Source organism: Nyctereutes procyonoides, unplaced genomic scaffold (assembly GCF_905146905.1).
Source record: "Nyctereutes procyonoides isolate TBG_1078 unplaced genomic scaffold, NYPRO_anot_genome, whole genome shotgun sequence".
Lineage (NCBI taxonomy): Eukaryota > Metazoa > Chordata > Mammalia > Carnivora > Canidae > Nyctereutes > Nyctereutes procyonoides.
In genome coordinates this window covers 6,726,198-6,750,611 of record NW_026575020.1, presented here as the reverse complement: position 1 = coordinate 6,750,611, position 24,414 = coordinate 6,726,198, and the positions used below count along the sequence as shown (strand labels likewise).

General features: G+C 53.6%; 2 protein-coding genes across 5 annotated transcripts in view; both read left to right on the top strand.

The window, feature by feature from the left end:
* Positions 1 to 3,695: 3,695 nt before the first annotated feature.
* On the top strand, positions 3,696 to 5,574 carry HOXB4 (homeobox B4). The gene is made up of 2 exons (XM_055323354.1): positions 3,696 to 4,347; positions 5,220 to 5,574. Exons 1-2 carry the CDS (start codon positions 3,891 to 3,893, stop codon positions 5,516 to 5,518), a joined length of 756 nt encoding a protein of 251 aa, XP_055179329.1. The 5' UTR covers positions 3,696 to 3,890; the 3' UTR covers positions 5,519 to 5,574.
* Positions 5,575 to 5,631: 57 nt separating this feature from the next.
* The window catches only part of HOXB3 (homeobox B3), a 26,786-nt gene continuing 8,003 nt past the window's right edge, over positions 5,632 to 24,414 (top strand). The window contains exons 1-3 of one of the 4 annotated variants that reach the window (XM_055323318.1): positions 5,632 to 7,275; positions 8,316 to 8,493; positions 23,843 to 24,094. The gene's annotated coding sequence lies outside the window, so the exon portion shown is untranslated. Of the gene's footprint in view, positions 8,494 to 18,230; positions 18,345 to 23,842; positions 24,095 to 24,414 lie in introns of those variants that run through there. The other 3 variants (XM_055323328.1, XM_055323311.1, XM_055323336.1) reach the window with 3 other exon arrangements.

The following is a 24,414-nucleotide window of genomic DNA, read 5'->3' as shown; positions in this document are numbered from 1 at the left end:
CCTCCCTGGCTCCGTGCTCTCTCCCAGGCGACAAAAGGTAGATGATTCCGTGTGCCCTGGGCACACCCGGGACAGTGGAGGGGGCTGAGCGGCGAGAGGTCACTCTAGCAACCTGTGGCTGCCGGGGGAAGGCGGCCGGCCAGCCGGCAGAGGACCGGGGAGCGCAGGGGAGGTGGCTTGGGAGGCGCGCGCAGAGCCCTTGCTTTTCCTTATTTTTATTATGAGTACTCGTGTTAGTATTCTTTTGGGAGGGGAGGGGAGAGGCGGCCGGCGGTTTGGGTGAAATCCGTCCGGGGAGTCGCTGTTAAACCTCGTCCCCCACCCATCGCGGCTGCACTCGACTGGGGTGGGGGGTGGGGGGGTGCGACGCCTCGGTGGGATGGGCAGGTGGCGGCTCCCAGCGCGCAGCAGAGAAAATCTCCGCGCTCTGTCCGGAGGATCAGCCGTACCCAGCCCCGCAGTGACTCTGCCTCCCATACCTCTCTCTTGGGGTGCTCCGAGCACCTGGGCTGCATCCTTTGTGAAGTGTAGAGCAGCAGAGAGGCCCGGTGGCCAGCCTAGCGGCCCTCCCCAAATTCCGAAAAGCCGACTGAGTTGGACGGGGTTTCAGAGAGCAAGCGAGTTGAGAAGGACAGGAGGTATGGGGTGGGGGAGGGGCCTGGCCAGTTGGAATGGGTCTTGGAACCCCTGACTAAGTGGCCTTTGACAAGACTTGGAAAGATCCCTTCTTGGCGCTGGGGGGCTGGTGGGGGTCCTACCCAGGCATTTTGTCAATGGGCCCAGGGCCAGACTCTAGTCTCCCTCGGTGCCCAAATGGGGGTCTATTGACCCTCTCGGCAAAGATAATTAAAATATAAGTGTGTGTGTGTGTGTGTGTGTGTGTGTGTGTGTGATGTTTCAACTATCTGCAAGTCAGCCTGGCTGGGAGAGTGTTGGTGTTAGAAATCAGGCCGGGAGATCAAAATTGGCAATCTAGATTTGGGGTAGAAAACCAAAGGGTCTGGGGACCTGGTTTCTGGCAAGTGGGAGGGAGCACTCCTCCTACCCACCTGCGAGGGTCCCAGGACTGGGGATGGGCAGAGACTTCTGCAATGTGGTGGTTAGAGGGTTGTTTTTTTGTGTGTGTTGTTGCTGTTATCTGTTAATGAAATTGATATCGTTCTGACTTGCTAGGTCGGGATGCAAGTATTTCTCAGGGAGATGGGTAAGGAGTCTGGGCAAGGTGGAGGCTTTCTCTATGCCAATTCCTCTCACCCTGCAATGGTCTCAGCATTCCATCTGGACTCAGTTACCTTGCAGTCCAATCCCAATCTCCCAGTTTAGTAAATTCAGCGGTTACTGGGACTCTCAGAAAGTTCATTTGGAAACCCCAGATTCCCCCAGGTTTACCAGATCCCCATTTTGGTCCCACTGCCAGAGACCCTAGCAGGTGGCAGAATGAGCAAATTTGGACAGAGAGAGCCTGCCTGGGGCTGGGGAGGTGGGGAAAATGGGGTTCCTCCATACACTTCAGGGATTATCCCCTTTTCTGGCCCCAGGAGGTACGGGAGGTTGGGAGGGGCCCGAATATCATCTGGCTGCATCTTTTATGGTTCCTCATTGCCCTTCATTCGGAAATGAAACGCCTTTGATCTTTTTCTCAGGTTGTAAACGGAATTGCCCGTCATTAAATATCCGGGGCCCCATCTGTTTGGTCTCCCAGCATTTTTCTTTACAGCTGTTTCTCTCTCTTTTTACCATTGAATTTTTCCAAAAGGACTTTTATGACACCTCCTTCACACCCAGCCGCCTCTCCCTCCTCCCTTTGCCGAGAGGCGCCTTGGAAAATATCTAGATATTCGTTTGATGGCAAACTAAAGGCTGCGAGGGGCACGGAGGAACCGATTGGGGTTTTGTTTTTCTTAAAAAAAAAAAAAAATAAAAGTCCTGGGCAGAGGGGAGGGGCGCGAGGGCACCCAGAAGGGCCTGATTCTGACTTCGCTGCAGCCTCGGGATGACCCTTCCTCCTTTTGTGCTTAGCTAATGTTTACATCTCATAATTCATGCGCCGCCCTGGGTTGTGCGGTGGCCCGGAGGTTCGCGTCCCTTTGCGGGACTGGCTACTTCTATTTTTCTCTAATAGAAGAGAAAGAAGGTTGAAAACCTCGTAATCCCACAAATGGACCCGCGCGGTGCCTTTTCCTGCTCCCAGGGCTCAAAACGAAATAAAATCCAAGCACTGAAACCACACCCCAAACGAAGAAGGCGTGGAAAGTAGGAGAACTGGAAAATTTCTGGGCCAAGAAGATCTATCTGTCTTCTGTATATACCCTGTAGATCCGAATTTGTGTAAGGAATTTTGTGGTCACAAATTCGTATCTAGGGGAATATGTAGTTGACATAAACACTCCGCTCATTTTTTTCCCGAAGAAAAAACATTTTTTTTCCCCAAATGAGGACCATCCGGCGACTGACCACACGAAGACTCTTCTTTTTTTTCTTCCTCTTTCTTTTTCCTCCCTCATTGGTTAGAGATGGAGGAATCATCTACCTGAAATTTCCCATGCCTGCCCCTGGAAGACTTGGTCCCTTTCACTTAATAGGTTAATATTGGTGGTGGTGTTTTATCCTCTCCCTCAAGCCCACTTATTCTCTATTCTGGGATCAGGAAGGTTTTACTGAAAATCCGGAAAAAGTGACTGTTGTCATCAGTGTGCGAAGGCAAAGAAAACTGCTTTTCAAACGGATGTTGTGGTCGCCTTTTCGTTTGGGATCAGAACAAGATGCCTTGGAAAAATATGCGATTCCCAAGGAGTGTCCTTGTGTGTGTATGCATCACCCCTAGGGCTCTTACCCCCAGCATCATAAGGATGTGAGATTTCTCTTCACTACAGAGGCAGCTGCATTAGCGGCAATTAGGACGTCTGGACACCGTGGTTAGCATTGCTCCGGTGGTTCTGGTATTAGTAAATTGCTATTCAGTGTGCTATCAAAAGTTGCAAGATTTTTATTCCAGCACTCATGTTCAGGGTGGGAAACTAAGTCTTTTCTCCCGGCGTGGGCCATGTGGGGTAAGGGAAGGAGTGGATAAGAGAGGGGAACGGAAAGACTGACACAGCCAAACTAATAGCGCAGCTAAATGCGATTTGGACGGCGAGGTCTCCCCGAATTAGTGCATGAATTTCCTATCGATCCGCCCGCGGTTCCATTCATCTCTGACAAGTCCCTCCTGCACCCGCCTGCTTCCTACCGACGCCTCCTCTCTCACTCCCTACCCGTCCCCGGGCGGCTGCAGAGAAAAGCCGGGTGTGCTCATTGCCTCTCGCCCCCATGTGGGCTCCCCTCTCCAGACGGAGCCCCCAGTCTGCCCCTCACTTAACTCCCCAGACTGACTCCTGGACTCCTTCCCGTCTCCAGGAGGGCATGGGGGCCTATGTAAGGCACAGAATTCGGGGCGGTGAGGCGGGGCAGGGGGCTGGAAGAGAGGGCTGCACCGAGAGCCCCAACTTCCGAGGGGATCCAGGGATTGTTCTCTGCCCAGCGCCCCAACAGGCCGTCCGGCGGCAACCTGCTCTTTCTCTCTCCCTCCCTCCCTTTCTCTGATCCCGGAGAGAGCTGGGCGTGGAGGCGGTCGCCCCGCAGGAGCCCTATGTAAATCCTGGTGTTGGGTGGGTGGGTGGGGAGGGAGAAAGAGAAGAAGGGGGAAATAAACCTCTTTGGCTGGAGTAGGGTCCGGGTGAGCAGATTTCCTTATCCGGGAATCGCAGGCGGGGCGGCCATTGGCTCCGAGGATCACGTGGGTCCCTAACTTTGTTCACTTGACAGTAAGTAGGAGGGCTTTCGGAAACAGGAAAACGAGTCAGGGGTCGGAATAAATTTTAGTATATTTTGTGGGCAATTCCCAGAAATTAATGGCTATGAGTTCTTTTTTGATCAACTCAAACTATGTCGACCCCAAGTTCCCTCCGTGCGAGGAATATTCACAGAGCGATTACCTACCCAGCGACCACTCGCCGGGGTACTACGCCGGCGGCCAGAGGCGAGAGAGCAGCTTCCAGCCGGAGGCGGGCTTCGGGCGGCGCGCGGCTTGCACCGTGCAGCGCTACGCGGCCTGCCGGGACCCCGGGCCCCCGCCGCCTCCGCCGCCGCCCCCGCCGCCCCCGCCGCCGCCCGGGCTGTCCCCTCGGGCTCCTGCGCCGCCGCCCTCCGGGGCCCTCCTCCCGGAGCCCGGCCAGCGCTGCGAGGCGGTCAGCAGCAGCCCCCCGCCGCCTCCCTGCGCCCAGAACCCCCTGCACCCCAGCCCTTCCCACTCCGCGTGCAAAGAGCCCGTCGTCTACCCCTGGATGCGCAAAGTTCACGTGAGCACGGGTGAGTGCGTGGGCACCCCTTCCCCCTCCCACCCCGGGAGGTTTACACCGAAGGGACATCGGAGGCCTGGGGGGGGGGGGGGAGGAGAGCTAGGGGAAGCCAATTGTCCCCGCTATAAACTCGCCATTGCCGGAGATTTACGGTCGCCTGTTTTCAGAGCCACATAATTACATCCCCCATAAATTTTTATGGCCTGGTGGGCCCCACGCCTTTGAAGTCAGTTCCCCCATCCTCTTTTGCCATTCTCACCAGCGACTTTTTTTGCCAGGGAGATGCAGTCTCAGTGAAGTTGGAAGTTGGGGAGGGGTGTGCGGCGTGGGGGAGGAGAAGGAGGAGGAGGTAATCTCTATTTGAGCAGAGAGTTGAGTCAACTCCCAGTATTTATTTTTTTCCTTTCTTTCCTCTAGTCTGGCTCCTTGGCTCCAGAAGTGAGCAAAAGTTTTTACTGGGGGCATGCGCTCCGTGGAATCTGAGCACAGAGGGTGGGAACTAATAGAAGAAAGGTTTAGGTTAGGGAAGCCCCCCTCCCCTTTCACCCCGCATTCTCGAACCCTGGGCCCCAGGCCAAAGAGGGCAGAGAGAGGAGCGGTTAAAACCTTGTGAGGATTCTTCACTCCCCCTGCCCCCTCTCCAGACACCCAAACAACAACGTGGAGACGACACAACCCTCCAAAACTTTGAGGTCTCTTTCTCTTCCTGGGGCCCCCCTCATTCTTCCCTTTCCGTCCCCACCCCACCCGTCCTCTGGAAGAAGAAGAGGTGACGGGCGAGGGAGGGAGGGATACACTGTGTTAGCTGGAAGAAAGGGCTCTCCCTCCTCCCGTTCGGGGCAATAAAACTTTCTCTTTCTCCCTTTCTCTGTGTGTGTCCAGTAAACCCCAATTACGCCGGCGGGGAGCCCAAGCGCTCTCGGACAGCCTACACTCGCCAGCAGGTCTTGGAGCTGGAGAAGGAATTTCACTACAACCGCTACCTGACGCGGCGCCGGAGGGTGGAGATTGCCCACGCGCTCTGCCTGTCCGAGCGCCAGATCAAGATCTGGTTTCAGAACCGGCGCATGAAGTGGAAAAAAGACCACAAGTTGCCCAACACCAAGATCCGCTCCGGTGGCACCGCAGGCACCGCCGGAGGGCCCCCTGGCCGGCCCAACGGAGGTCCCCCCGCGCTCTAGTGCCCCCCGCCCCCCCCGCACGGGAGCCGCGAACCTTGGGGCGGGGGTGGGTTGTGAGCGCGGGGGGTGGGGTGGGGGCGGGGCGGGAGGAGTTGCGGGAGGGGACCCTGGGGCCTGGGACCGCAAAAGCCTACCTGCCCTCCCCCTCCCCCACTTTATCTATTTACACGAATAAACGCAAAGGAGGGGGAGGGGAAGCTTTATTTATAGAAATGACAATGGGGAGCCGGGTGAGGCCCCCCCAGAAGCAAGGTTCAAGTCTCTTGCTTTCTTCCTTAAAAACAAAAAAAAGAAGAAAAGAAAGAAGAAGAGAAAGAAGGAGACATTAAGAGAAATAGGAGGAGGCTGTACTCCTCGCTTTCAGCTTTGGCGAAGATGGATCCACGTTTCATCTTTAATCACGCCAGGCCCAGGCCCATCTGTCTTGTTTACTCTGCCGAGGAGAGGACGGGCCTCGGTGGCGACCATTACCTCGACACCCGGCTAACAAATGAGGCCCGGCTCGCCGCCGCCTCTGCTGCTGCCGCCGCTGGAACACAGCCTGGATTCTCTTTCTTTGTGTCCCCCATTCCTGACACCCAGCGAAAGCACCCTGTGACTGCCAGATAGCGCAGTGTTTTGGCCACGGTAACACACACACACACACACACACACACACACACACACACACACACCCTCCTTCCCTTCTGTGCCCCTCCGCGGGCACACTGACTTCTCACCCCTTTCCACCGAGACGGGCCGGGGTGGGGGACAGCAGGAAGGAGACAAGTGGAGGTGGTGGTGGGGTGGCCTTGGTAACGCAGGAGCAGGCAGGGAAGTTGAGTCTAAGACAAAAAGAGAGACCGGGAGACCGGGAGGGCCTTCTTCTAGAAGGTCAAGCCATTCCTGGCAGAGTGAGGAACCAGTTGAGTTCTGGGAGCTGGGCACAACCCTGTCACCAATCTAGTTTTACAGGGAAGGCTTTCTCTCCTAGACTGCAAACGAATGTGAAACTAGCAAATAAAATGTGGCACCCCTCCCGTCTGGGAGATAATGTTGCAGACCTCTCCCATAGTTTATCATCGTTTTGCATTGATTATTATTATTATTATTAATTATTTTATTATTATTATTATGATGATTATTATTATTTTATGTCACGTGCGTCCTCTCTCCTGTTCTCTCTGACATTCCAAACCAGGCCCCTTCCTAGTTTGGGGGCTGCCCAAGTCTAGAACCCTTCGTTGGCGTGAAATTTTGTGTCCTGTACAGAGTGACAATAGAAATAAATGTTTGGTTTCTTGTGACCAGCACGGCGTGTTTTTGTTGAAACCCTGATGTGAAGATACAGACAAATATGCCACCCAGGATATATGTTAAGCATCCCAGGCCATTCGGCCTCATGTTGGATGTGGTTGAGGATTTTTTTCAAAGGGTCCAAGGGGACTTTCAATCTCTGAGGACTCCCGATTGTGGTAGTTCGTTTGTTTTCCTTTTGGGGTGGGTGTGTTTTGTTTGGGGCTTTTAATTTTTTCCCTCCAGTCCAAAAATGAATCGAAAGTACTGGGAGGGCTGACTCCAATCCCTAATGGGGGGGGGGAGTTTCATTGTAGGACACGAGAGGCTTAAGTATGGCAAAGCCTTTCATATCGTGATTTATTTGTCATAAGCAAATAAAATGCGGTTAAGCTGTCTCTTTCTAGACAGACGACTCTTTGCTTATTAAGGTTCGGAGGGAGGATTCTGCGAGGCCGGCCTCTTTCCTCCCGCCTAAGAAGGTATCGTTTTCCTCTGAGGTGTTTAAAGCTTTAATGAGTCTAATTTTTTGCACAGATGTTTCTGGGTGTTTGCAGGTTTTCAGAGTATTTTTATATTACAAAGGAGCTAGCCGGTGCCATAGCTCAAACTCTGACAAGCAAATAGATAATCAAGAAGACAAATGGCCTCTTTTGTGAAACCCTGCTCCTGTATTAATTTTCATTTTCTTTCTCATAGAAAGTATCGAAAGTACGACTAGGGACCAAATAGCTTTGTGTCTCTGAGGTCCCAGTCACCCCTAGAATGGAGTGGGGGAAGGGGAAGGGGGTGCTGAGGACCCTCACCAGTTCTGTCAGGCTCGGGCCACTTTGGGGGGACAGCACCCAAGAGAAGTGCTAAGGTCCAAGGGCTCCAGATTTGCTCGGGGTCTCTGGTCTTGTGGTGGGCCAGAGTACAGCCACCCACCACCAAAAAGCATGGGGCTCAAGAGGGCATATGCAATTAAAAGTCGTATTTTTTGGTCCCGTCTCCCTCCAGAAAATAAACATAGCTGATTTCCACCAGCACGTTTTCTTGTTATTTCTTTTGTATTCCTGCGGGTTTGCAGCGCCTAGGAGTTGGAGGCTGGGGAGGGCCCAGGACACAGGGGGGGCACCCCGGTGTCCACAGCGCGGGGCAAGGGCGGTAGAACTGCCCCGTTGAAATGCTTCTGGAAGGCTCATAAAAAATTTGCCGGGACCTGGAGCCTCAGAGCGGCGAGCTTTGTTTCAGTCGAATCGCGGTGTGATGTTTGGCTGCCAGGGGATGCGGCTGCTCTTCGTGGAGGGGGAAAATCCTTCTTAAAAAGCATATGCCCCCCCAGGAATGTCTCTATAGAACCAAATCAAAGCTGCTCCTTGGAAGGTATGAATAGAATAAAAAAAAGATTTCTATGGAGCTTAAAGTTCACAGCCATTCTGTGTAGACAAGAGCTAAGAAAAATGTGAGAATTATACAGAAAACCATTAATCACTTCTTTTCTTTAAATACGTATCCTCTCTCCTTTGTTATTATTCAACAGCAAATCTCCGCAGACCGGCTGTTGGGGGAAAAAAGTGTTAGCTGGCTCTCCCGGATCTGCGAGGGGGAAAAAATTTGGAACCATAAAGTTGAAAACTTTTTTCTCTCAGTATGGAAGAAGCCCTTCGTCATGAATGGGATCCGCGGAATTCATGCCAGAGGAGGCAAGAGGCGCAAAGGTAACAAAGCCCTGGCCTGGGCTGACTTTTTTTTTTTTTTTATCGTTTTATGAGCTCTTCTTACAAAGGAAAGAAGAAACTCTCTAGCCTCTTTCTTTTCCTTTTTCAACTTTCTTTGCGGGGTTTTTTGATGGTGGATGCTTGGTCAGATCTGCTGCCTTTTATGATGACTGATGCTCGGGTCAGAGGGAGAGACAGGGGCCTCACACCTGGAGAGTGTTTGAACTGCTTGGGACTGAGGTGTCAGGGCCCCTGAAAAATCCCAGAGAAGGTTGTTTGTGAGGCAGCTCAGAAGTGCTTTTCGGGTTTTGGAAAATGCAGGCAGGCCGGGAGAGCTCCAGCATGCATGCATGTGTGTGCCTGTTTGGTGACAGGCACATGTGGCCGGTGTGTTCCGTGACTTCGCTGGTCTACACTGGGGGCTTGTGTCCTCTCTGTCTATTTACTGGTGAGATGTTGTCACTGCGGACTCCTGGAAAAATGGAATGCAGTTCTTGGATGGAATGCCTCAGGCTTGGAGCAGGGTATAGGTAGATGTCTCCTTTTTCTTTCTTTCTTTCTTTCTTAACTTGGGATTCTAGACAAATGTTTGCAACTCTGGAGCAGGAAACTGTTCCGTTTACAGGCAAGGTTCCTTGATGCCAGAGTCTTCCTCTTCGATGCTGCTCCCACCCCCCCCCCCCCCGCCCTTCTTCCTGGAGGCTCAGTGTTCCGTTTGGTTTCCTTTTGCTCTCTTGTTTTGGGGGCTATGTTCTCCCTTCTGGGGCCCTGCTTCTGAGGGCGAGGGAGTCAGTGGGCTCTGCCTCAGACCTGAATGTGCTGGCTCTTTTACCCTGGGGCTCACTGAGGCTTTGGAGGCAGGAGGTTGGCAGGAGAGAGAGTTCATGGAAAGGCCACGTTTTCTAGGCGATTAGCTCAGTATTAGAACCACAAAATGACCTCGGAAGCCCCTTGACCTCTCTGAGACTGGACAGTATGCTGGCTCCTGACTCCTGCCCAGGAGGGAAAGTCATACCTCTGCAGTGAGGGGTCCTTAGGCTGCTGTGTGGCCCATCTTCTCATCTCCCTCCAGTCCCCAACCCCTTCTTTGCTCTTTGGGAATTTCTGGATTGTTTTTCTATTACTGTCCACTGGGGAGAAAAGGAGTAAAAAATTTAGCTCAAGGGTACAGCTAAGGGAGGGAGGGAAGGTGCTGATCTGACCCTCTGTGTAGAACTCCTTCCTTAGATGGGGTTCAAACTGCCCCCCACCCATGTCCACCTCATCCCTGCTTCTTTCCTCTTTCTCATGGAGGGAGCTGAGGGAAGAAAGACAAAAGGGAAGTGATGTGAGAGGTCCATAGGGCTTCAGAGGGCTAAGGGAAGAAGCCCGTGGGTTCTAAAGAGAGGGAAGCCTCCCCCTTTGCCCCCAACTAACAGTCCCTTGGAGGCTACTTTCTCTCAAGGTGTGAGATCCAAATCCATGGCTTCTCAACCCATTTTCTAAAGTTCCTTTGTTTAGGAAGCTATTCGTATAATCACTTGTGTCCCCTTTCCCAAATCCCTAGTCCCACCCCAGCTACTCACAGAGCCCATGGGTACCTACCTCCCCAGCAGAGGAACAAGAGAGAGGGGAGAAAGCTCAGGACAGGGTGTTGTGACCATTTCCAGGGACAGCTCTGCCACATCAACCAAAGTTTTTAGCAACTTTGAATTTTAAGAGATGGGTGGAGAATTTGCTCATATGGAGCCTTTCCAAATCTCTGTTCTACTTGCTGTATCTTAAAATCCACACCAGCAGCCATTCTCTTAAGAGGAGGTAGAGACAAAGAGACAGACAGGCAGACCGACAGACAGATGGAGACTCCAGCTGGGAAGAGAGGAAATGTTCCTTCAATTAAAAGTAGGAGAGACAGAACCTTGCTGGGATGTGTGCCGGGAGGGGGGGTATTGATTCGCAGTTTGTAAATCGTTTCCTAGAACTTGGGGACTCTATCTCAGGCAAGGAACAACTGGCCTCGGTTGGCTGGTACTGTCTCCTTTGTGCCTAATACATGCAGGGGCTAGAGGCCCCGGGCAGGAGAGGGAGTGAGTAGAAAGGGAGCTGGGCCGCTCCTGGACTGCAAATTTTTGAGGCTCATGTCAGACGTGCACCCATTACTCATAGGGGCAGATGACCAATTGTGGGCCCTCTAGAGGCTCAGGTGAGGAAGCTGTAGTCACCGGGGAACATAGGAGCTGCTCTCTGCAGTGTGAGGGGCCCATCAAAGAGAAGAGGAAGGAAACAATGGAAGGGGAGGTTGGGGTTCATTTAAGGGTTTCAGTCCCAGAGGCCGGAGCTTGGAGATTCCCTCAGTCCCAGACTCCCAGTCTTTCCAGGGCTGAGCACCTCCACAGGCTCCCCAATGGGATGGTCTCACCTCCTACAATTCTAGGAGCCCGGCTAGCACTCCTTATCTTTGCCGCGTCTTCCCTCCAAGTCCCTGGGCCCTTCCCGCTGGCCCTCCTACTTGCACCTACCGGGGCAGAGGGGCTGCCCCCAGTGCTGCCAGAGTCTCTGGGGCCACCCCAGCGCCCGCGGTGGGTCTCCCTGGGAAGAGTGGCCAGCCAGGGGAGGGGAGTCTGGTTGGAAAACAGAGTTGGGAAGTTTCCCAGCGTGAGTTGAGCGCTGACGGATTTGTGATCAGCCATAAAACCGGCGCGTTCAGATTCGTAAATCAATCTCGTCTTTCTCGCAGAATGAACGTTCGCTTTATCGGCAGCAAGAAAGCGCTCCGCTAGCGCTCAGGCGCTTGTTTATTTGAACATGGACATTCCCAGGATCTGAAAAGAGTGTGGGCATTTTAACAGAACCTGCCTGGCATGCCTTCGTGTCACTCTGCTGTTCTTTTTCTTGTCCTTAAAGATAGTTTCTCGGTTTCAGAGATTGCTGTCTTTCATGCTCCTGCATATTACTTCCAATCTCTCTGTCTCTCTTATTTTTCTTTCAGACTTTAGTGGACTGTTTGCGTATAGGGGACCATTTCTAATGGATTTGTGGCCAGAACTTTGTAAGGAGTTGCCCTGGCTGGACCCAGGAGCAGGGCTCACATCGGCAGCAGGCTGAATTCAATACCAGTCTGTGTTTTGTATCTGGACAATCAAAGCCGGCCACCCCCCTACAGAGTCTGGGCTCCGCTGGCGCCCCACCCGAGCATCGGGGAGCGGGATTCCTAGGAGGAGGCAGGGGCTGCCCTGTTGCCCCATCGGGAACTTACCGGGCCAGGCCGGCGGCGAGCGGGGTGGCTGTTTCTTTGGGGGTTGTTAAGGCACCTGGGTCCTCAGCCTTCTTCCCATTGAGTTGGTTTTGGTTCAGACCTCTTCAAACGAACCGATGGCGACCCCTCCGCCCCTGCTCCCCTACCCTAAGCCGAATTTATTCTCCCTGCCCTGCCTGCTCTGGCGATGTAGGCCAGGCTGCACTCGGACAGAGCTGCTGAAGATAAGGCTGGGAATGTGCCGAGAGGGGCTCCTTCAGGAATGTCTTTTCTGCTTCTCTTTGCATTCCCACCCCGCACGGTGGGCCAGGACTCAGATTCTGGTTGTAACTGGTCTGCTCATTCTGGGGCCAAGCTGTAAGTGAAGGTTTGGGGGATTTTTTGTTTTGTTTTGTTTACGTCCGAGATGAAGGAACATGTGTCTGTTTCTCTCTCTCGGCCTAGGGAATGGATTTCTCCTATCATCCTTGTGTTTAACCCTTTATTATGAGACACCCTCGCCATCTCTCCCCATAGATCAGGCTCCATTGTCTGCTGATTGGGAGCTTAGGGTACTAACACCTGGGTAATAGGGACCCCTGCCTGCCAGGCAGCCTTCAAAGCCTCTTTTCTACCTTTCCTTCCTCTCTAGTTCAAATCTTCAAGCTGTCTTCACTAGTGTGTTTGGGGTGGAGGGGGGCACAGAGATGAGGTGTGACCTAGGTAGAGAGACACTGAGTATCCACTGCTTTTGTGTAGATACCTTAGTCTGGGGTCTTTGTCTCTAGAGCGTATTCTCAGCTGGTCAGTAGAATTCGATTCCCTGGGATGGTAATAACACAACGGGGGAGGGGGGAGTCCCCCTTGTGGTTATTCTCAGCCCTGGGAGCTCCAGCGTCATTTCTTTACCCTGTCCCTTTTCTGCCCCTTCCAAAGGTACCATACAAGATCAGAAGGAGAATTAAAGCCCCATTCTTTATACATATGTAACTTGGACTTATAAAGTGTTTCTTTTGAAACTGGTCCCTTTAGAAATGTTCTTGCTTTTTTAGGGAGGAGGGAGTTGGTCCCACTAAAATCAATATCCGAGGAGTGAGAGGGAGAACGGAGTTGAGGGCAATCTTGATCTTAAAGGATGCAGAGAGAAGAAGTGGAAGCTGAGAAATCCAGGGGCTTGGAGCCGGGCTCCGCGCCCACCCCACCCCCACCCCCCAGACGCCCCTGCAGACTATTTCTGCACCTCCACGAACTAAGCAGAAGCAGGAGGAGAAGGGAGAGAGGAGAGGTGGGCTGTGGGTAAGTGTGTGCCTGAGTGGGGGGAGGTTAGGGAGCTGTAGGTAGAGTAGGTATAGATGTGAATGTGGGAGAGAGAAGGAAAACTCACTACTCTTCCATTGGTGGGTTGGGGGGAACCTATTTTGCAGGAAAATTTCTCCTCCTGAAGGGGAAGGTCATAGTGGTCCTTTGAGCCTGAAATCGAAAGACCCCCTTCCCCCTCCTGGTCACGTGATTCATTAAATAATTAATGCCGAGGTTGCAGAATAGATATGTATTCGTCAGGAAAATCGCAGGCTCGGTCTCCCTGTTTCTGACGTGCAATTCAACTGTCCTTTGAAAAACAAGCCTGTACCCCGAGAAAAAAAAGAGAGAGGGGGAGAGAGGGAGAGAGAGAGAAAAAGAGAGGGAGACAGCAATAAAACAGCCCCGCAGCCGGAGCCACATCGCGGGCTGGGGTATTGTAAGTAGAAGGGATTTCTCACTACCTACCGCGTCTTATATGTCCATGTAAATTTATTGTTTGTTATTAATGTTATTGTCGTAAAATGTGACAAATAGCCATCTTCATTTCCTGCCATTTCTCTTCACACGGTGCTCTGTGTGTTTATACCCATTGAGGCATTGCATAGAGATTTTAGGAATATTCCTCTTCTCTCTCTCTCTCCCCCTCTTTCTCTGTCTCTCTCTCTCTCCTCCAACCTTTTTCTTGATTTATAGCAATATGGGTGTCAGCTTCTCGACCGGCATGCCAGCCATTGTGTGTGTGTGTGTGTGTGTGTGTGTGTGTGCGTGCGCGCGTGCGTCTGTGTGTTTGTGAGCGAGTTGTGTTGTTTATGGCCATGTCTTCGATAAATCATTTCTCACGGAAAATGATGTGGAAGCTAGGCTATTTCTGCGGCCGGGGAGAGATTCGCTCTCGGAGCCACTTCCTCCCTCTCTGCTCTGCTCCCAGGAGTTGGTTATTTCAGACGATTTACAGTAATATATCAGCAGTTAATATGAAAGCTCTATGGCTGGAGGTCTTAAATTACAGCATCTGTGATTATCAATTAAGGGGAGATTTGTATAAATTTGGTAAACCAGAAATGCCTCATTGGCATATAAACCCAGTCAAAGACCACGACCTAATATAAAAATTATATTTGCAAGCCTGATAGAGCCAACATTCCTGAAGCAGCAGACAGAGCTCCATTTTTCAGCGGTTCCCCTCCAGGAGTTTGGCGGCTCCGACTCCAGCCCAGGGTAAAGAACCCAACTCTGAAGGCAGAAGGAGCCTGGGGGCAAGAGAGGTGGAGGCGGAGGGAGAAATTATTGGAGTTGAAGGCAAAGATTTTTGTAATCGATGGGGATCAAATCGAAGCCCTCTGCACTTGAAAGGGGGATGGAAGGTTTTCTTTGTAGAACTAAAGCTTCATGGTAGCATCGATGTGTATGACAGGGTATCGAGGGTAGAGAAGGAGCTATACTCAAATCCAAATTGGGGGAGACAATGGGGGCAGAGGGTGAAGAGTAGGGAGAGAAGCTGAAAGCCTTGGCTCCCCACCCTCCTGGCTAACAAAACAAGGAAATGAATTCACACCCCAGTAGCCTTCCTTCGACCTCCTGAAACAAAGAAAGTTTCCTCAGCAGTGAGGGACTGTGTGTGTTTGGGGCTAAAGCAGGAAGAAGTTCTCTAAGTTTTTCTTGAAAAGAAATGTTCCAGGAATCAGGTGGTCCCAGAAAGTTGGTGAGTGTTTTAGGACATATGGTGTGTTCCCCTCCCTAAGCCCCCATCCGGAGAGAGAGCAAATGGGGTGCAGATTGGGAGGGGAGAACTGATAACTTTCCTCTTGGGTTTCATGTGGGGGTCTCCATCCCTCCCCATTAGAGAAGAGCCTGATGGTCAAGAGCAAAGCCAGAAGGAGCTTCCGGGGACATTCTACACTGCACCCCAAAGTTGTGATGGATGAGGAGCAGAGGGCCAGAGTGTTTGCCAAGTCCGGTCAGGGCTGCTGGCTTTTCCTTTTCTGGCTGGAGCCCAGCCAAGTGACTTTATAGCCACTATTATCCATGATATTTAACTCTGCCTGCTAGTGTAAACCTTTGAGGAGAAAAATTAGAGTGACGCCACACCCAGGTGTTAATTATTCATGGCATCAGCCTTGTGGAAGTGGTGGCTTCGGCCTCAGTCTGGAGCATACAGGAGCTGGCTCCCATGCTCTGTTCCAAGTGGCGCTGAGCCCCATCCTTGTTAACAGGAAGATTTGTGGGTGGTGGGTGGTGGATGAAGCTTCCCAGGTTGGGAGTCTAGGTTGAAAGGGATTTAGGGAAAAAGAGAAGGAGAAGTCAAGCTTCTAGGTTAGGATGAGTGTGGTGTGGTGTGGTGTTACCTAGTTTGGATAAAAGAAAGCAGAGAGAGTGTGGATTCAGAGGCAACCTTGACAGGACTGCAGAGGGTGGGGGAGGGGGGGGACTGGGGGAGAAAGATTTGAAGGATGAGTGCTCCAACCCTTCAGGCTACCCTTTTCCAGCACCGGAGAATCGCACACAGACTCAGGGTGAGAGGCGAGTCTTTTTCCCTCACCTGGGAAGTTGCTGGTGGGGGGCAAGGATGTAAATGTAGGTAGAGTTTCTCCGGTGCTTTTTCCCCAAGGCAGCATTCCAGAATTTAGGCCAAAGTCTTGGAATCCCTGAGAGAATGGGGAAGGATGACCTCTTCCTTGGAGAGGAGGAGGGACAGGAGGGAGAAGAAGAGGGTGGAACCAGGTTTTATTAGCTTCTGAATTCAGCCTGTTTGGGAGGATGGGAAACAAAAGGGAAAGGCTGAAGGATTTTGCTCTTTGGGACAGGTCAGAGGTAAGGGGGAGAGCTGGGAGCCAGTCCTATAGACCTCTACTCCAGTGTTACCAACTCTCCCTACTTCTCTGTCTTCCCTCCCCCTGCTGCCTTTGCCAGTGACATGAAGGACTGATACCCCCCTCTTTTCCTCTCCATTCTCTCAGCCCCCTTCAGGTCTTTGTCTCTTCTGGCCCTGGGGGCACCCCCTCCCCTTTCTTTTCCCTAACTCACACTCAGTCTTCCCCCAGGAGAGACAAAAGCGGGGAGATCATCCTCTCCACCATTATGTCTCAGTTGCTGGCTCCTTGCTGAATCTCTCCATGTGAGGCCTGGTGCCCTCCATCCAGGCATATAGGCCTACGCCCAAATCAGCAAGTTTGGAAAGACTTTGTTGTTGTTGTTCTTTTGTATATAGAAATATTTGGTTTACTTAGCCATGAAGCGTCTTGCCTCTTATCAGTTCTGCACATATACACATATACACCCCATTTGCTTTTGTGCTGTTCAGGGGTTGAGGTAGAATGTATTTGGTGGAAGGGGCTTTTGGAAAGCTGCTAACTCCTTCTTCTCTCCAGACTCTTCTCCCCAGTGATTATAGTGTTGATCCCCGTGCCTTTAAGAAGCTGGGCTGCCAACGTTTTAGCAATCAGAGGAATTGAATAAAAAGATGGAGAGAGAGAGAAAGGATGAAGGGAAAAGGGAGGGCCCCAGAGAGAGAACAAGCAGGAGGATCCATTTCTGAGGGGAGAAGTTAGGGCAGAGTCCAAGAAGCAGATGACAGCAGAGAATAAAGACAAAGGCCAGTCAGAGCGGCAGGGAGGCTGTCCTGGGACAAGGAACCCCACAACTTGGATGGGTACACACACACAGAGTTAAGTGAGAAGGAGGGAACTGGAAAAGAAACCACTCACTTTGTCCCCTTCTGTAGAAGAGAATGTCTTTGTGATGGAAGGATGTGTGACGTCCCCTCTACCCCCTGCAGATGAAAGGGCCCCAGGCCAAGGGCTCCACATTGCCCCCAAATAAGAGGGGCAGCCTAATGAGTGAGCCCAGAAGTGATTTCTGGAGACACTGCTAAGTCTTTCACGGGCTCAGTTCAAACTCACTGAAGTCAGAGAGGCTGAGTATGAGAAGACAAAGAGGCTGTCAGAAAGGGACAGAGACAACAGAGATGGTTTTAAAAAGGCAGAAGAGAGAGAGAGAGAGAGAGAGAGAGAGAGAGAGAGAGAGACTGTTGAAAGAGTCCAACCCTGGGGGAGGGCAGGCACAGAGACAGCGGAGGCCGCAGGGGTCTGGAAGCTCCTCCAGACCCGGTGCTTTCTTTCCAGGCAGCTGCCCAAAGCTGTGGCCATCCCAGAAGCAACTGGCCCTAGAGTAGGCCCTCAGGGGGGTGCTAAATCAGGTGTGAGGCAGCTGGGGTAGGCACCGAAGTGTCAGGGAATGGCCAAGAGAGTCCGAGCACTTCAGTCTCCTCTTCACCACCATCACTAACTTAATGGCTGGAATCTCCCAAAACAGAATTCCACGGGGTGGGGGTTGGTGGTGGTATTTGGGGTCAGGGTCTCACACCCGGACCCTGGAATCCTTCCTCGGCCTCTCTTTCCCCTGGCGGATTTGGTCTCTTCTTTCCCTCTTTCGGGTCGGGGAGAAAAAAGTTGATCTGCCGGCCGCCAAAGAACTTTCCCTTTCACCTCCAATCCACATCTCCTCCCTCGAACCCCCAGCAGGAACAAATGGGTGCTACCCTTACTAATCTCCTCCCTCCCCCATCTTTCAGGAAAGAAAAGGAAAAAAGGAAAAGGGGAAAGAAAGTTCCTACGAGCCTAAGCAGCTTTAGAAAACTCCAGGGAACCTGGAAAATGCAAACCTCCTCGCCTCCCCCAGGCGTCCCCGCGCCCCCTCGCCGCCGCGCTCTCCCGCCCCGCGCCCCCCTACCCCCACCGCCCGGCCCGTCCTGCCCAGAACTCTCTTCCCGGCCCGTCCTTCCCCTCCCTTCCCGGCCGGGCCGGACATATGGAACCCATTTCGCTGGTGACATTGAAGAGCCGCCCGTGCGCCCGCCTTCCGCCGTGGCGCCCCCGGCGCTCCCCGCGCCTCGCAGTGCCCCCTGTCATTCGCCGCTCCTCCCGCCGGGCAGCTTGGCCCGCTCTCGCAGCCCCGGCCCGGCTGGGTGCCAGGCGCGCCCGACCGCCCCGCAGCCCCACGCGGGCCCTCCGGCTTCTCCGGCCGGCACCCCGCCCCCGCCTCCCCGGCTGCGCCCCGAGCGCAGCCCCCGCGCGCGCCCCGCCGCCCTGCGGCCTCGAGGGCCGAACAAAGCCGGGGGCGGGGGCGGGGGCGGGGGCGGGGAGGGGGCGAGCGCTTCCGGGCCGCTCCCCGCGCCGCCCGCCGCTCCGGGGCTGCCGGGGTCTGCACGGGCGGGATGCGGCGGGCTGCGGCCGGGGCGCCCCCGCTGGGGCCGAGGGACCCGGGCCTGGCAGTCGGCTCCCGCGCGCCCGCCGCTCCCGGTCGCCCGCGGCTTGCGCCCTAGCGCGAGTCCGCACAGGTAAGTGGGGGTGCGGAGCGGAGCGGCCCGGGTCCGGCTAGGGATGTGTGTGTGCGCGGAGGGGGGAAGGCGGCGGGGGTGGTGGCCAAGACCTCAGCCCCCGGGGTCTCTCTCCGGGATCAGGAAAGAGGCTGGATCTGAATCCTGGAAGACAAAGCTAAGAGCACCTTTAAAGAGGCGGGTGGGTGCTGAGGGTGGGAGAGGGGTCCGGCTGTGCGGGGGCAAGGTGGAGGAATGTGGCGCTGTACCCCCGCCGGATGTGTGGGCCAGGACCGGATTACGGGATGGGGGAGCTCTGTGGCTCGGGAAGGGTGTTGGAGGCTCTGGAGGGTTTTCCAGGGAGGAGTTGGAAGCTGTGCCTCGTGAAGGAAATGTGGGGGCATCTCCTGGGGTCGGGGGACAGCTGGGCCCTGCTCCTACAGTCCAGCTGCCACCATGGTGAGCCTTTTAGCACCTGGCGGGTTATTTGAAGCTGAAACTACAAGGGTTGCGGTGAGACCGGGTGTTAAACTGAGAAGGTAGAAGGGGTGATTTATGGCTTCAGAGAAGCTATGTTTACTCCCAGACTGCTCTGGAAACCAAAAACCAAACAGAGCAGAGGCGGGAGGAGCCCCTCTCAGGAGTGGGAGGTGATGCCAGGTTCATTCACTGGGATTTATTTTCCCAGATGTGGGGAGATGGTGGGAACTGTCCCTTTGCAGGCGCAGGATGTGGTAGGTCTGTGTGATGTATAAGGAGAGTGTGCAAGCATGCACGTTGGAGGCGTGTTAGTGTACTGTGAGAGGACATTTGCACATAGGCACACGTGCACTCGGGCTGGGGTGTGGGGGCACAGCATCGCTTTGTGAGTGGGTGTGAAGGGAGCTGGGAGGGTGGGAGGGAGGCTCAGTGTTCTCTGGTCCTGGGACTCCGTGTTATGGTAGCTCTGGATACACTTTGCTGCCCCGGGCCCTCACCTGGGGGTAGAGCCTGTTCTTGCTTTCCTCCCACAGCCACATGTAGCACAGTCCATTTGGTCTGGTCCCTGGCCCCTCTGTGCCATCTGCCCACGCAGCCTGATCTTCACTTTGAGCCTTTAACTTTGCCGTGGGAGACCAAGGAATTAGTAAGCACGGCTGCATGGGGAGGGGAGGAGAGATAGATGGTTTCACACTGGGCCTTGGCAGCCTTGGGTTCCACCATCACTGCTGAATTTATCCCCAAATCTCTGCTTGGGAAGGGGAAAGTGAGTACAAAGGGAAACAGAGCGAAGGAGCTATGCAGGATGGTGGGGGTGGGGAGAGAAATATTTTGACCCCAGATAGTTATTTCCTCAGGCCAACTGGTGGCTCTTGCATTTCTGTCTAGAAGCCCGGCTTTGCCTGGAAATTGTTTTGCATTAAATTTTCTCAGCCGCAGAATTATCTTTCCTCGCCTCCAGCTAAACTTGCATTTTTCCACCAGACACTTGGGCCCCGCACCAATGAAATCTGAGAGGAAGCGGCTGGGCCCTAAGTGGCCGTAATTTAATTGATTTTATCATAAATCATCAACTTGATGAAGAACCCGAGGTTTCAGTGAAGTAAATTGATATTAATGGGAGTTTCTTGAAATGCAAACTCGCTGCATTGTTGGGGCATCTTGAACTGGGGAGGTGGATTTCATGCGTCCCAAGAGCAGAGAGCCTGGATGTGGAGCCCGCACAGCATTAGGGGGTAGGGAAAGCAAGCTGTGAGGGGCAGCTGCAAGCAGACCCATTTCTGTGGGGGGGAGCAAAGCAAAGAATGGAACTTTGTTGGGGAGGGAACAGAGCCTGACTCTGAGCCCTTCTGGCCATCTTGGGAATGCTGGTCTCCAACTAGGGGGAGGCAGTTGGGGAGGCTAGTAGGTGTGTGGGCAGAGTTGGGGGTCGGGTGAGAAGGCCAGACTGGTACAATGGGTGCATTGACTCCTGGTTAAAAATTGCCAGGTCAAAGCCTTCCTCCTCTAATTATACAAATTAATTATTTACTGCTCAGGTTGCTGTGTCCAAAAATAGCACTTTTGATTTGGTGATGGAGGTAGAGAACAACCTACCCTCCTCCCAAACACACACAAACACGCACACACAAGAGCAGTAAAAACTAGTGTATGAGCCTCTGTGGGGGCAAGGAGAACCAGGAGTGGGGTTGGTGCTCAGCAGTGGGGGTGTACACATTTAAATCCCAAGAAGAAATATGCTTTTGGCAGAGACAGTGCCCTTTATTGTCTAAATTCAGTTTATTACTACATATTGTCACTCATTTTCACATTAGCACACAGAGAACCACAAGCTGTCAGTCCAAAAAGAGACGTTAGAGATCACTTTGCCCAACGCCTCCCCACCACATATATGCTCTGGCTTTCCAGAGGGGACACTGAGGCCCAAGGAATTCACTGCTTCAGGTCATATAGCCGATCTGGAACACCTAGCATCCAAGCCTCCTGACTGCTGAGCCTATTGCCAAGTATGACTTTAGACAAATCACTTCCTGGCTCTGAGCCTCAGTTTCCCTGCCTGTAACAGTGGCAGGGGTTGGAGACGACAGTGTCTGAGTTCTCCCTAGGTCCGACCTTGGGAAACTCTCTAGTGCTTGGGAGCAGCTCACTTGTGAGCTGGAATTCTGAGGGCATCTGGGGATAGAAGTTACTGCATGGTTAATTTGCAATATACAGGGAGCAATATACATGCCCAGAGCAGTAGATAGTTACTCTGACTGGCTCTAGGAAATCTATGAGAATCTGGACCATTCCTCCTCTTGAAGGTGTTTTTTTTTAAAGATTTTATTTATTTATTCATGAGAGACACAGAGAGAGGCAGAGAGGTAGGCAGAGGGAGAAGCATGCTCTCTGTGAGGAGCCTGATGTGGGACTCGATCCCAGGACCCCGGGATCTGAGCTGAAGGCAGCTGTTCAACCACTGGGCCACCCAGGCGTCTCATGAAGTTGTCTTTATTTTCTGCAGAGAAGCCCAGACTGAGAACAACTAAAATAGAAGTCAGTGAAGAGGGGCTAGCTAGCTGGGTTGAACTGGGATTGGCATTTGGGGGGCGGAGGGCTAAGGAAAGGCGGGGGGGGGGGGTGTCCTCCCTCACAGAGCAAGGCGTTTCCCCAGCCAGGCACTGGGCTGAGGCTGGAGTTGTTCAAATTTCGGTTTTTGAAATTCTTCCTACTCCAGCCCAGGGACTGAAATGTGGTTTCAGAATTATTTGGGTACTGTAATGGTAGGCCACCACCTGTCCCCCAGTCTCACCCTGACCCCAGGGCCTTTGGGCCTTCTCTTTTGGGGGGAGGCCACACACAGGGTGCTGCAGCATGTACCAGGTGTCCTCCCAGGGCAGCCAAGACAGAAGGCCTATGAAGCAGATGGACCCCCACCCTCTTCTTTTTTTTATTTTTTAAATTTTTATTTATCTACGATAGTCACACACACAGAGAGAGGCAGAGACACAGGCAGAGGGGGAAGCAAGCTCCGGGAGCCCGGCGTGGGATTCGATCCTGGGTCTCCAGGATCGTGCCCCGGGCCAAAGGCGGGCGCGCCAAACCGCTGTGCCACCCAGGGATCCCCCCCCTTCTTGTTCTTGTTTTCATCTCCTTTCCCAACTGGAAGTAGATAACAATTCTCAGAAGTTGCATGGTTGTGAGAGGGAGGTTTCTTGTAGGGTCAGGGATATGGGAGGCCACCAGAGGACCAAAGGTTTCCAGACTGCCTTGGGAAGTGTGGTCAGGTACAAGAGTTCTGGTGGAGAAGTGGGAAGAGAAGGGCACAACTTCATCTTTGGGGTTCCGGAAATGAGTCTCTGGTTTTGAGAGGAGGGGACACCCAAAGGGCTGGCAAGTCCAGACCCTGGCCCTATCCTATTCTAAGTCTGGGGTTTTATATTTGGAGGCAATTCGGAAGGCCTTCCGCTGATTGGTCATTAATCCGGTGAGTTATTGTCTGCGAAACAGAGGTCACCGGGAGAGAGACATCCAATCTGTCAGGAGAGACCTGCCCAGTCACTGGCAGGCTGGGCCCCTGTTCGCCTCTTGCCCGCTGCTCCCTGGCCTCCCCAGCCACCCACCGCCTCCCTAAGCTGTCCCAGCCGCCTGGCTCCCTCTCGCCTCCACCGGTCTGCCCACCTTTGTCTCCACAACAGCCCGGGGCGTGGGGAGGGGAGCAGTCTGCTGTGTGCTGGGCGGGGGCTGAGCGCCTAGATGCGGCTGGCCCGGGATTCAGAACCGGCCCGCGCGCCCACAAGGCGCCCGCCCGCCCCTGACTCCTGACTCGGCCCGCGCGGCTCCTGCGTCCGCTCCGCCGGCGCATCCGGGCGGCCTCCGCGGTCACCGAGCCACTTTGCGAACCCTCGTGGCTGCGCTGGTTTTTCTGCTTCCCTCTCGAGCCCCTCCACTTGGGGGGGGGTGAGGGGGAGAGAGCAGAGCTGCCGTTTATCTTCTCCAGCGGTGGCGGCCTCTGTCTTCTTTCGATCCCCCGCTTCCGCTGAGCCGGGTCTACACTGGCCTCCGCGCGCGCAGAGGCACGGAATCTTCTCCTTCCCGCTTCCCCTTTGTTCCCTCCCGCCTGGGCATCTGGGGGGGGGGGGGCTGGGAATCCAGATACCCAGAGCCATCTTCATTAGCAATGTGATTTTACCACCGCCAGCTTTGAAATCTTTATTAACATTCAGGAAAGATGGACATTCCGGGGCGTGTGTGGACTTCACACGACTCCCCTGCGGCCACAAAATTGGGCAGTGAAGCTGGGAAAGAGTGTGTGTGTGGGGGGGGGGGCAAAGCCCAGAGAGGACCGGAAAGAAACGGATCTCTAATCGCCCGGCTACCTCCCCGCCCCACCACTGCCTTGGTCCCAGCTTCTCAGGGAGCCCTTGAGGTTGAGCTTGGGGCCAGATCCGGTCACCCCAAGGCTGGTATCAGAAATTTTCAAGGAGCCAGCCATTTTGTGATTATTGAGAGGAGACTTTTCGTTTGCTCTTTGGTGGATTTTTTTTGGGGAGGGGGAAGAGGGAGACAGACCTGATCCCTCTAAGGCCTGGAAGGGTGGGCAGCCAGGAATGGCTCAGAGAGGTTTAAAGAGCTCCTGGTCCGCTGGTGCTGGGTACAGATTAGGAGTGGGGGAGGGAGGTGCTCTAGCGAGTGGGAGGGGGAAATATGCCCAGAAGGGGGCCATTTTTTCTCATTTTTACCTTTTTTTATTGATTTCTGCCTTTGTTAGATTACCCTAAAGTCTCTGTCTTAATCTTTCCTCGGTTTTTCTTTTTCAATCTCCCCCTACACACACACACACACACACACACACACACAAAGTAAGGTTGCCCAAATTTCCCTACTTGGGTCCAGGAAGAAATTGTTTCCTCCTCTCTCTGGTCTGCCCCTAGATCATGACTTCATGGTCAGGGGTGATAAACTCCTCCAGACCCCAGTCTTCCCTCACACCCCTCTAATGTCTCCTTCTCTGAGTTCCCTGGCCAAACTCCTCACTGCCCCGCCTTTGTCCCTTGAAGTCTGAAAGGTCTCCGCCTGCAGCAACAGCTCAGAGGAAACCTGCACCCTCCATGCTGCCTGCTTCACCATCCACCTCCCAGCCTCCCAGCCCCAGTCAGGGGCAACTGGCCAGCCAGAAACCTCCAAGGAAGGAAGAAAAAAGACCAGAAAGAAACCAGACTGGGATCGAATTGCCTCCCAACCAGTTCCAATGGGCTCTGTTCTCCAGAATTAGTAGGAAGCCCCTGCTCCTCCTACCTCCGCATTTGAGGGTGCGTGTCCTCTGAAATTTTTTTCCAGGTCAGCTTTCTGAATCTCCAGTCCTCTTTTTCACCCCCACCCCACTGTCCCCCAGCTCCTGGTGTCCCCAGAAAGGGCCACAAAGAGTTGAGGACGCTCTGGGAGGGGAAGGGTCCATTGCTGTCTTTGGAGAGTTCCTCCGCCCTCCCTCAGCTCAGCTCCAGGCGGGGTCCTCCTGCAGCCCCGTCTCCCAGGCCTATGCAGCTGGCAGGGTGCCCTCTGGGCTTTCTTAATTCCTTGAGGCAATGCTGTGCAGCCCCATAGTGATCAGTTTTTTCTCTTCTCTCAATTT

Excerpts from the sequence above, each read along its gene's own strand:
- HOXB4 (XM_055323354.1), top strand. The coding sequence starts at position 3,891 with ATGGCTATGAGTTCTTTTTTGATCAACTCAAACTATGTCGACCCCAAG. Across the intron at positions 4,348-5,219 it reads CAAAGTTCACGTGAGCACGG|TAAACCCCAATTACGCCGGC; the intron begins GTGAGTGCGTGG and ends GTGTGTGTCCAG.